Source organism: Xenopus laevis, chromosome 8L (genome assembly GCF_017654675.1).
Source record: "Xenopus laevis strain J_2021 chromosome 8L, Xenopus_laevis_v10.1, whole genome shotgun sequence".
Lineage (NCBI taxonomy): Eukaryota > Metazoa > Chordata > Amphibia > Anura > Pipidae > Xenopus > Xenopus laevis.
Window position 1 is genome coordinate 132,876,765 of NC_054385.1, and position 12,098 is coordinate 132,888,862.

Below are 12,098 nucleotides of genomic sequence, written 5' to 3' on the forward strand. Positions count from 1 at the left end.
AATTGCCTTTTCTCATTGGGCACATTATTATTTTGGGCTTTACATCCCCTTTAAATTGATCTTTTGAGAATGAGATATTATCAGCCCTTTTACAGTTTGTTGGCTTGCGAATAATTGAACTTAGTTATTTTGCCAATCTCCAGTTTGGGATTTAATTATAATATTACTAATAGTAACTAATTAATGATAATTAATGATAATAACAGTAACAGCATCGAGCTTCACGACTGGTCTGACCCAAGTAACCAGAGAGCCGCTTAAATTTCAAACTGGGGAGAAGCAGAACTGAAGGTCCCGGTATCTAATGATACTTTATTATAAGGGGATGTTTCTATTTAAGCTCCCATCATGGGTTCTCCGCAGAGACGTGTCAGTGGCAATACTATACAAAGGGGGCAAAGGGCTGTACTGGGGGACTTGCTTCCCATTTTATCCAACTGGGAAGATGACGACACAAACAAACTGGTCATTCTTTAGAGCAGCTTCATTGTGAATTTGTTTTCCTCTGTATCTGTTGACCCTCGGTTCCCCCGTGGCACATATTCGATGTGAGCTCTGTGTTTGATGTTCCCCCTTCCCCGGCTCCAAAGGAACATGAAGATGAAGCACAGGGTCACGGAGCTGATGAAGGGCAGAATGCCACCAGCTGTTATGACCACTAGGAGGTGACCATTCATTGTGGCCACTGAAGAGGGCACATTGCTGCCGTTAAAAGGCACGACTTCCAAATGCACCCAAGTGGAGTCATTTCCAACCATGTTGGTGGCCACACAAAGATAAGCCCCTGCATGCTCTGTTTGTACAGGATCAAATTGAAGAGTGTCATCTGGGCTAATGGTGATCCTCTTGGCAGCTGGCATTGCAGGAGTTGGTACCTGTACAGTCCGGTCAGGTATCTCATGAGCATCTGTGGTTGGAAAGACTGTTTGTGGTGATATGTTATAAGGCAGCCTGGTAGTTGGACATGCAGTCACTACCTCTGTTGTCCTGATGTCCTCCAACTGAGGGTTTTGTGGTAGCACCCATTGGATAGAAGGTTGTGGGACTCCCAAACTGTTGCAGGAGATGGTTAGTATATCTCCTTCTCTGACCTTTAACTTGCGTGGTCCAAGATTTACTATAATTGGGGGCTGGCATGTAAATAAGTCTGGGCAAAGTTTTTCTGGATCGTCAGGGATCACCATTCCTCTTAGTGAGTCTGGAGATGCACAAATGGGGGATTTTCCCCCAAAACGAAGTCCACGATGGAGAAGCCAACAGAGCCTGCAATCACAGGACAACATGGTATTAGAGAGGAGAAGAGTCTCCAGGCCTCCAAGAGGAGAAGGCAAGGCATCCTCTGCAAGCCAAGTGAGGGGATTGTCTGAAAGATCAAGCATGCGGAGATGTCCAAGGCCATAGAAGGCTGCAGAAGGTACATAATGCAGCCTCCCACTGCTCAGCCTCAGCTCCTCCAACCTCCGTAGTGTGCTGAAACCTCTGGCTGGGAGCTCAGAGATTGGGTTGTTGGAGAGGTCCAGCGTCCGGAGGTAAATCTGGGCTTTAAGTGCCTCCTCTGGGATTGTGGTAAGATTTCCATGGGTTACAGAAAACGAGCTAAGATTTAAACCAGACAGGCTGTGAGGCTCAAGAATCCCTAAAGAAGGCCAGCAGTCTATTTCTAGCACTCGCAGCAAGGGCAAATCGGGGAAGGAAAGGTCTCGAAGAATGCTCTTGCTGATTCCTCCCAAACGCAGTTCGGAAAGCCGTGGAAGTGCTGTAAGAGCACCTATGGGGACATTATTGAGTTTAGTGTCCTCCAAACCCAATCTTTGCAGCTGAGGCAACGCCAAAAAAGCACCAGGAGATATGAAGAGCAGGGGGTTTTCACCAGTCTCCAGGTGCTTCAGTTCCCCAAGACCTTGAAAAGTTTGGTCTAGCAAAATGACCAACTGGTTTCCACGGACATCTAACCATGACAGGGCTGGCATGCCTAAAAAGATCCCAGGAGGCAACAGTTTGAGCTCATTATGGTGGAGAAGCAGGACCCTGAGTGCAGGCAAACCGCTGAAAAGTCCTGGTTCCACCCTAGAAAGTTGATTGTAACTTAAGTCCAGCTCTTGGAGATACTTAAGGTGTGTGAAGGAGTTCGATGGCACTGCTCTGATATAGTTGTGACTAAGGTCTAACGTTTGAGAAAATATTGGGATGTCTGAGGGAACCATGCTCAGAAAACGGCGCCGACAAAGGGTGGAATTGTCACGAGTGGGACACTCACAGGGGGCAGGGCAGCAAGAACAGAGGGCTCTGATCAAAACTCCAATGCACATGATTAAGATTCGTGGCTCCAGGTGGAAACTGGGCATTGGTGTTGTCCTTCCCATTACCATCGTGCCCTCCACTTCACCAAGAGGCCATTTATCCACAAGGCCATCCGGTGACCGTCTCTATTGGAGAAGCCATCTCTGTCCAGCATTACATCTTCACACCTTAGACACCACCAGCCTGTGGGGGTTAAAGGACAGAGAATTAAATCAATGTCCCATTTTATCTGAAAATCTTGCCAATGTGAACGTTTTAAATGTAAAAAGAAATATATACCAGATCAACACAAACATTGTGCCCCATTGCCATTTTTTACCCAATGGGCATCTATGGAGACTTATGGAAAGTAGGCTTGGATCTCTGCCTAATATACAGAGAAGAAACGTTCTGTACTGTCTAAGGGAATCAATATGGCACCTCCTCCTCCCATATGTATAAATACAAATATACAGAGAAGGAATGTTCTGGGCACACAATATGCTATACCCTCATACTGTACTGTCTAAGGGAATCAATATGGCACCTCCTCCTCCCATATGTATAAATACAAATATACAGAGAAGGAATGTTCTGGGCACACAATAAGCTATACCCTCATACTGTACTGTCTAAGGGAATCAATATGGCACCTCCTCCTCCATATGTATAAATACAAATATACAGAGAAGGAATGTTCTGGGCACACAATAAGCTATACCCTCATACTGTACTGTCTAAGGGAATCAATATGGCACCTCCTCCCATATGTATAAATACAAATATACAGAGAAGGAATGTTCTGGGCACACAATAAGCTATACCCTCATACTGTACTGTCTAAGGGAATGAATATGGCACCTCCTCCTCCCATATGTATAAATACAAATATACAGAGAAGGAATGTTCTGGGCACACAATAAGCTATACCCTCATACTGTACTGTCTAAGGGAATGAATATGGCACCTCCTCCTCCCATATGTATAAATACAAATATACAGAGAAGGAATGTTCTGGGCACACAATAAGCTATACCCTCATACTGTACTGTCTAAGGGAATCAATATGGCACCTCTCCTCCCATATGTATAAATACAAATATACAGAGAAGGAATGTTCTGGGCACACAATAAGCTATACCTCATACTATACTGTCTAAGGGAATCAATATGGCACCTCCTCCTCCATATGTATAAATACAAATATACAGAGAAGGAATGTTCTGGCACACAATAAGCTATACCCTCATACTGTACTGTCTAAGGAATCAATATGGCACCTCCTCCATATGTATAAATACAAATATACAGAGAAGGAATGTTCTGGCACACAATAAGCTATACCCTCATACTGTACTGTCTAAGGGAATCAATATGGCACCTCCTCCTCCCATATGTATAAATACAAATATACAGAGAAGGAATGTTCTGGGCACACAATAAGCTATACCCTCATACTGTACTGTCTAAGGGAATCAATATGGCACCTCCTCCCATATGTATAAATACAAATATACAGAGAAGGAATGTTCTGGGCACACAATAAGCTATACCTCATACTGTACTGTCTAAGGGAATCAATATGGCACCTCCTCCTCCCATATGTATAAATACAAATATACAGAGAAGGAATGTTCTGGGCACACAATAAGCTATACCTCATACTGTACTGTCTAAGGGAATCAATATGGCACCTCCTCCCATATGTATAAATACAAATATACAGAGAAGGAATGTTCTGGGCACACAATAAGCTATACCCTCATACTGTACTGTCTAAGGGAATGAATATGGCACCTCCTCCTCCCATATGTATAAATACAAATATACAGAGAAGGAATGTTCTGGGCACACAATAAGCTATACCCTCATACTGTACTGTCTAAGGAATCAATTTGGCACCTCCTCCTCCATATGTATAAATACAAATATACAGAGAAGGAATGTTCTGGGCACACAATAAGCTATACCCTCATACTGTACTGTCTAAGGGAATCAATATGGCACCTCCTCCTCCCATATGTATAAATACAAATATACAGAGAAGGAATGTTCTGGGCACACAATAAGCTATACCCTCATACTGTACTGTCTAAGGGAATCAATATGGCACCTCCTCCTCCCATATGTATAAATACAAATATACAGAGAAGGAATGTTCTGGGCACACAATAAGCTATACCCTCATACTGTAATGTCTAAGGGAATGAATATGGCACCTCCTCCTCCCATATGTATAAATACAAATATACAGAGAAGGAATGTTCTGGGCACACAATAAGCTATACCCTCATACTGTACTGTCTAAGGGAATCAATTTGGCACCTCCTCCTCCCATATGTATAAATACAAATATACAGAGAAGGAATGTTCTGGGCACACAATAAGCTATACCCTCATACTGTACTGTCTAAGGGAATCAATATGGCACCTCCTCCTCCCATATGTATAAATACAAATATACAGAGAAGGAATGTTCTGGCACACAATAAGCTATACCCTCATACTGTACTGTCTAAGGGAATCAATATGGCACCTCCTCCTCCCATATGTATAAATACAAATATACAGAGAAGGAATGTTCTGGGCACACAATAAGCTATACCCTCATACTGTACTGTCTAAGGGAATCAATATGGCACCTCCTCCATATGTATAAATACAAATATACAGAGAAGGAATGTCTGGGCACACAATAAGCTATACCCTCATACTGTACTGTCTAAGGGAATCAATATGGCACCTCCTCCTCCCATATGTATAAATACAAATATACAGAGAAGGAATGTTCTGGGCACACAATAAGCTATACCCTCATACTGTACTGTCTAAGGGAATCAATATGGCACCTCCTCCCATATGTATAAATACAAATATACAGAGAAGGAATGTTCTGGGCACACAATAAGCTATACCCTCATACTGTACTGTCTAAGGGAATGAATATGGCACCTCCTCCTCCCATATGTATAAATACAAATATACAGAGAAGGAATGTTCTGGGCACACAATAAGCTATACCCTCATACTGTACTGTCTAAGGGAATCAATTTGGCACCTCCTCCTCCCATATGTATAAATACAAATATACAGAGAAGGAATGTTCTGGGCACACAATAAGCTATACCCTCATACTGTACTGTCTAAGGGAATCAATATGGCACCTCCTCCCATATGTATAAATACAAATATACAGAGAAGGAATGTTCTGGGCACACAATAAGCTATACCCTCATACTGTACTGTCTAAGGGAATCAATATGGCAGGTGATATACCAGAACAACAGCATAAATACATAGGGACTGACAGTCTTTCTGATCTCACTAACCGCACCTTTACACATGTCGAGTAAGCCACACAGTGTAACTGTTAACCACACAAAACACACAAGTGCACATCTCACACACATCATATTTCTACCCATATGAGAACGTTAGGCTGCCAACCTCACCCTTTTATCTCTGCCCCCCTCACTGTAAATCCTCCGCCTCATTATATATATATCTCTCAGCCTCAGAGGGACCGTTATAAATTAGGTAACTAAATTTATTTTTTTATTATTTTCTTTTTTTTGGTGACGATTAAGCTACAAATTATTTGTATAAACTATCATAATTTTATGGTTTTTGGACTATTATCTTTCGCTTTCTTGCTCTTGGACCCTGGTAACCAAAATAGAGACGTACTGTGATCTGCAGTTTAAAACACAAGCCTGAGAATTATAGTACAGACCATATAACTGATTCCAAAAGCACTAAAAAGTAACAAAGGAAAACCAATGGCAGACTTTTTAAGACTTTAAGCCCGGAATTTTTTTCCATTGGGCACCCCAAGTTTAATTCATTTCTGAAATTCAGTTGCACCTACCATGAGCCAATCCTGTATTATTCTTAATGAGCCCACCTGCACCTTCCAAGAGCAAATCAGGTTCTTATGTTGGATATAAATTTGAATTCTATATATAAATTCCTTCTTCTCCTCCCTCTTTCAATACAACTCCTTCGCTCGCCCCTCACAGATTACTGTCTTTGTCTGTAGACATAGGGAAAGTCCTCTTCTCCCTCCTGGTGGCTGCATTTTGGTTCCCGGATGTGAACTGAAATCCTAGAGCACCTCCTTAATATTTAATCTGCTAATTTTGTTAGTCCCTGGCTGTTGAGGTTTGTGCCAAGCCCACAAGAAAAAATATTAAAAGAGATGGGTAAGGTTACCGGCTCTTGTGAATAGTAAATACAGTTTATCCAGGCAGAGCTTGTCAGGTCTTCCTCTAATCAGAAACAGTGCCCTTTGGGAGGAGGAAGGTCACCAACCCAAGAGGGTCTTCTCTATTTATAAGAGGAAAGCTAAACACATCACCCAGTAGCAATGCAGCCATGTAATAACCAGGGCTTAATATAGTAGCAATCAACAAACTATGCAAGCAAGCTGGGAGAGAATGTATAGTAATGCCACTAAGGGAATGGCGCAAGATATTCTGGTGCCTTATTAAACAGTAGATCTTTCCAGAAGACATGAGAACATTTCTCGTTAAGTCTTGTTTACGTTTACCAACTCAAATCTTATCTGACCAATTTGTCTCAGTCTCTTGAGACGTCAGAAGGAAGATGACCGTCCTGTAGGGAGAGGGAGATAAACTGAGAAGCAATTCATTCTTATGAATGTCTTGTCCTTATTGGCTTTTGCTGGCACCTGGAAAGCAGATTCTTCCCTGGAAAGGCACGAGAGAGCCAGACACAGCCGGTGTAGCGTTTCAGGGTTGGGGCGATTTATGTTTCCAGAGAGACACATTAGTGTCTGGGAGAAAAGGATTCACTCTGGTTTAGCAAGAGATTGGGTATCTTGTATTTTCTGGGCGATGGCAAAATGTTTTGCTTTGTTTGCTTGGCTCGCTATTCCCTTGGATATTTAGCCTCTAGCAGTTGTAGAACCAATAGTTCACCACTTCAGCACAGATGAGGGAAGAGAAGAATCAAGACAGAAGAACCAGAAGGGAACACTAGGACATGATGGAGACTGAAGGACAAGTTGACAGGACACGATGGTGGCAGTAGAGCAAGTTCACAAGAGTAAAGCAAGAGAATGATAGGAGAGCAAAAAGGAGACAATGGGCCAACTGGTGTAATCAGGGAAAGTGGTGACAGTAGAAAGATGGTGGCATTAGGCTAAAATTGTTTACAGTAGGGCGACAAGAGGGAAAGATGGAAGGATAATGTTGATCTCTAACTTCATCCAACCCACCAGTACCCAGTTAGAGGAGGCCATTAGCAAGGTGGCTGCATAGGATCTTAGGGGTGTGAGCAAGAGGTGTGTAGTAGTGAGGATTCGGTGAGAAGAGGATACAAGAAAGGTGGAAGTGAGACATGAAAGATCAGTATCAAATGTCAGTAATAGGAAGGTTCATTCATACGAGATAGGAGTATAACTAAGAAGTCTCATAGGAGGTGGACACAAGGGTTTGGAGGAGTGGGTAAGAGATCTCATGAGATGGAGACATGAGTAAAAAGAGGTCACATGGGGTGGAGATGTGAGTTAAAAGAGGGTTGGGAGCATGAGTGAGAAGTGGTCTCATCAGAGGAGGAGGCACGAGTAAGAAACAGCGCCAAGGGGTGGAAACATGACTGAGAGAAAGTTATACTGTAAGTAAGTTTCAGTTGTACAAGAAAGAAGTTTTGGGGATGTAAGCAAAACGAGAACAGTCCGACTGTGAGAACCGAGAAAGGATTGAGAGAGTATGTGCAGGAGCAGAATAAGGGTTCAGCTTTTTTACTGAAACATATAGATACTTCAGGTGCATGAACAGAGGGAGGCTTGGTATCAGTTTTACTAACTGAGGCTGTTGCAATAGGTGCAGTGCAATTACGTTAATTGTTCCTTTGCAGCCGCAATGATGGCAGAATTCTGGGAATAAATGCATTGTGAGCAAAAACCATGGCTATTGTGATTAAATTTCACTTTGCTCACGGCACTTGCCAACCTACACTTGCCCTATTATTTCAGGCAGATCAGGAACCTACTGGGAACGATTCTCTTTTGGATCTGATAATTACTAATACCAAATTCATCTCTAGTATTTTTGTGGGTGAGCATTTAGGGATCATGACATGGGGGCAAATTCACTAAAGCCCGAAGTGCCTAACGCTAGTGCAAATTCGCCAGCGTGACGTCATTTTGTTACTTTGTCAATTTACTAACGGGCGCTGGCGTATATTCACTAGCGAAGTGGACCTACTCTAGCGCTACTTAGTGCCTTACGCCAGGCGAAGTTGTGCTATGGTGAAGGGCCGTAACTAGGCTAATTAGAGTCGCCCTGGCAAAACTTTGCCTGGCGAAGTGCGGGAGTAATTGGAAAGATTTGTCACATTATTAAATCTTGGACCTTTTTTGACCATAAACAAAGGTCCAAGACTGGATGAGATTCATGTCAGAGTACAAGCTTAGCTCTGTGATAACCAATTTACTAAATCTTTCAGGATTTTTTGAGGTCTTGCAGGCTACCGATAGACTGGGGAATTGCTAATGTGGTACCACTATTCAGAATAGGATTCAGTTCTCAGCCTGAAAACTATAGGCCAGTAAGTCTGTCAGTGGTAGGAAAGCTTTAGGAAGGGGTAATAAGGGATAAAGGGCCCTAGGGCCCAACAATTGGATCATAATGTAAGAACTACAGGCAGATGGATCGCAGGACTGCATCATCGAACAGATTTTTAGCCCTCTGCGATTGACATCTGCCTGACTTTGGGCCAGATATCGATCGGGGAAGCCCGTCGAAGTGTCCCATACACAGGCCAATAAGGTGCCGACTCGGTCTGTTGGCAGCTTTTATCAGCGGGTGTATGGCCACCTTAAGATACTTGAATACATTGCAAATTACTATGAGTTTGTGCCAGCATGGTTTTATGTGTAATAGATCTTGCCGTACTCATTGAATTGCTTTCTATGAGGAGATGAGCAGGAACCTTGGGTCTGGAGTAGCAGTGGATGTGATGTACTTGTGACAGCATTTGATATAGTACCACAAGTATACTTTATATAAAATGGGGGGGAAATGGAACCTTTTCTAATTGGACCAGTGTTCTTGGTGAAGTATTTTTTTGGGGTCTGTCCTTGCTTTAAGTTGTTTATAAATAATATATACAGTACCTACTCAATCCATTCATGGATTTACCTAGATTGATGCATTGTGTACCGCCCCAAAAATCATTATAATTGGGAACAATCTGTCGGTTTCTACCAACAGCGTGAAGTTCCCTTCATTCAATTGTATTCAATAGTGAGAGTTAATTGGGGTATTGGGATCCCTACCCCCTAAGCAGCGCTGCTTATTTTAAATGGTTTTAGTATATCTGGCATGGTGAAAATAAATATTGCTTTTTAACTCTATTACCTTTGTATGGCCATTGGTTATCTAATACCACATGAATTGCATTGGGAGGTTAAGTCCCATATTGGTGTGGGTATATATTGTTTATAAATAACCTGGAGGTGGGCATTGAAAGTACTGTATTTTTGTTTACAATATAAAATAAGAAAAAAGGGGTTGAGTTCCATGCAGGACGCTGCAGAGAAATTGTACGAAATTGGAAAACTGGGCAGAAAATTGGCAAATGAGGCAAATGATAATTGTTTGGTGATTAAAGGGGAACTATCACGAAAATAAAAAATGAATATAAGCTTCATCATACTGAAATAGGAAACTTCGAAATACAATAAATTAAATATTCTGCATCGTTTCCGAAATAATCAAGTTTATCTTCACTATTCCTCTCTCAACATCTGTTTCTCTTCATTCTGTCTTCATGCAGCAGTTGGGTGTCAGATATTCACTGACAGTTAGATCCAATATATCTTATAGGGGGGCTCCTTTCCTAGCAGATGTATTAGAGCTCACTCAAATAACTGATTCCAGTACAAACAAAATCTAACAAAATAACTGCCTTTTGCACAAATTCTGCATGTAGAGAGACATGATGTCTGGTGAGTTTAATAGAGTGACCTCTAATACATCTTCTAGGCAAAAGGAGCCCCCCTATAAGATATATTGGATCTAACTGTCAGTGAATATCTGACACCCAACTGCTGCATGAAGAGAGAATGAAGAGAAACAGATGTTGAGAGAGGAATAGTGAACATAAACTTGATTATTTCAGAAACAATGCAGAATATTTAATTGATTGTATTTAGAAAGTTTCTTTTTTAGTATGGTGAAGCTTATATAACATTTTCATGATAGTTCCCCTTTAGGGCAGAGACACACGTGGAGATTCGAGGAGATTCAGTCGCCCGGCGACTTCTTCGGGCGACTTATCTTCCCGAACTGCCTTCCTGCCGGCTAGAATTGAAAGCGCCGGCGGTATGACACTCAGTGCGCTTTGTTTTCCGAAATCGCCCGTACTTGGAGAGATTAGACGGAGAAGGTGTTGACTCTGAGACCACTGGAATGAGTTGGTTGTAGTAACAATGGTACAGGTTACACAGGTTAGTGAGAGCTTTAATTACTGTCGATGGAGCGAGACCTATGCAGAGGATTGGGTCATGACTCATCAACACACAATCTCGTGGCTCTGCAACGTGGGCGGCGAAACGCAATCCTGTTTCTCTGATTGACGGGCTGTAATTCGCCACTGTTCTCCCACTCCGGACTTCTCCATTACTGTAGTTATATTCAGCCACTCTGGGGTCTATTCCATCTGTCCTCACAGGGGGGATTGTCTTACACCCTTGTGACACTGCCTCGTGTATATTAACAGTGGCATGTGAGAAGCCGCATGATTTACCTTTTTGTGTCACGTTGGATTTCGGAACATCCAAGTACAAAAGTTCTACCTGTGATACATTAATGGCAGTTTAAACATCTTTCAAGGACAAGTAAAAGCTCAAGTAAGTCCAGGTGCCTTTGTTTAATAAGAATTATAGCTTTGGGGAATGGTGGCACCTTTGGGAGAGTGTGTTGGGTTTATTGTCTCTATTTTTACTCCACGTGCTGGATGACTGAAGTACCCACCTTATTAACCCTTTTAAGGGCAAAGACACACGCTCAGATTAGGGGATATTTAGTCGCCCGCCGATAAACCGCCTCTTTGTTTTCCGAAGTCGCCCGAAGTTTCCTTGTGAGGCAGCTTCTGGCGACTTCGGAAAACTAAGCGCATCGAGTGCCATCCCGCCAACGATTTACATTCTAGCCGACGGGAGGGAGTTTGGGGAGATTAGTCGCCCCAAAGAAGAGGAGATTTGTTGCTGGGCGACTAATCTCTCCAAATCTGAGCGTGTGTCTCTGCCCTAAAACCTGGGCTTATTCCAGACCTTGGGCAAGATATCATTCATTCCTGTCCTCTAATGTCACCTAAGCACCCTGCCTGCCATTGCACCAGCACCCACGTCTAATAGACATGTATTCAAAAACATTCTATCAAACATGATGGGGATAATGACAAGCCGTGAGGATATCTGGATTTTATCTTTCTTTCTTTGTGTGTGAAATGCGTTGGATTATATATTTATATATAGTGATCATATCCCCCTTATATATTTATATATAGTGATCATATCCCCCTTATATATTTATATATAGTGATCATATCCCCCTTATATATTTATATATAGTGATCATATCCCCCTTATATATTTATATATAGTGATCATATCCCCTTATATATTTATATATAGTGATCATATCCCCTTATATATTTATATATAGTGATCATATCCCCCTTATATATTTATATATAGTGATCATATCCCCCTTATATATTTATATATAGTGATCATATCCCCCTTATATATTTATATATAGTGATCATATCCCCTTATATATTTATAT

General features: G+C 41.9%; 1 protein-coding gene across 1 annotated transcript; it reads right to left on the reverse strand.

Moving 5' to 3' along the window:
• On the reverse strand, nt 1–2,470 carry lingo4.L (leucine rich repeat and Ig domain containing 4 L homeolog). Its single transcript, XM_018231721.2, has one exon. The coding sequence runs from the start codon at nt 2,367–2,369 to the stop codon at nt 474–476; it is 1,896 nt and encodes a 631-aa protein (XP_018087210.1). The 5' UTR covers nt 2,370–2,470; the 3' UTR covers nt 1–473.
• Nucleotides 2,471–12,098: the final 9,628 nt, after the last annotated feature.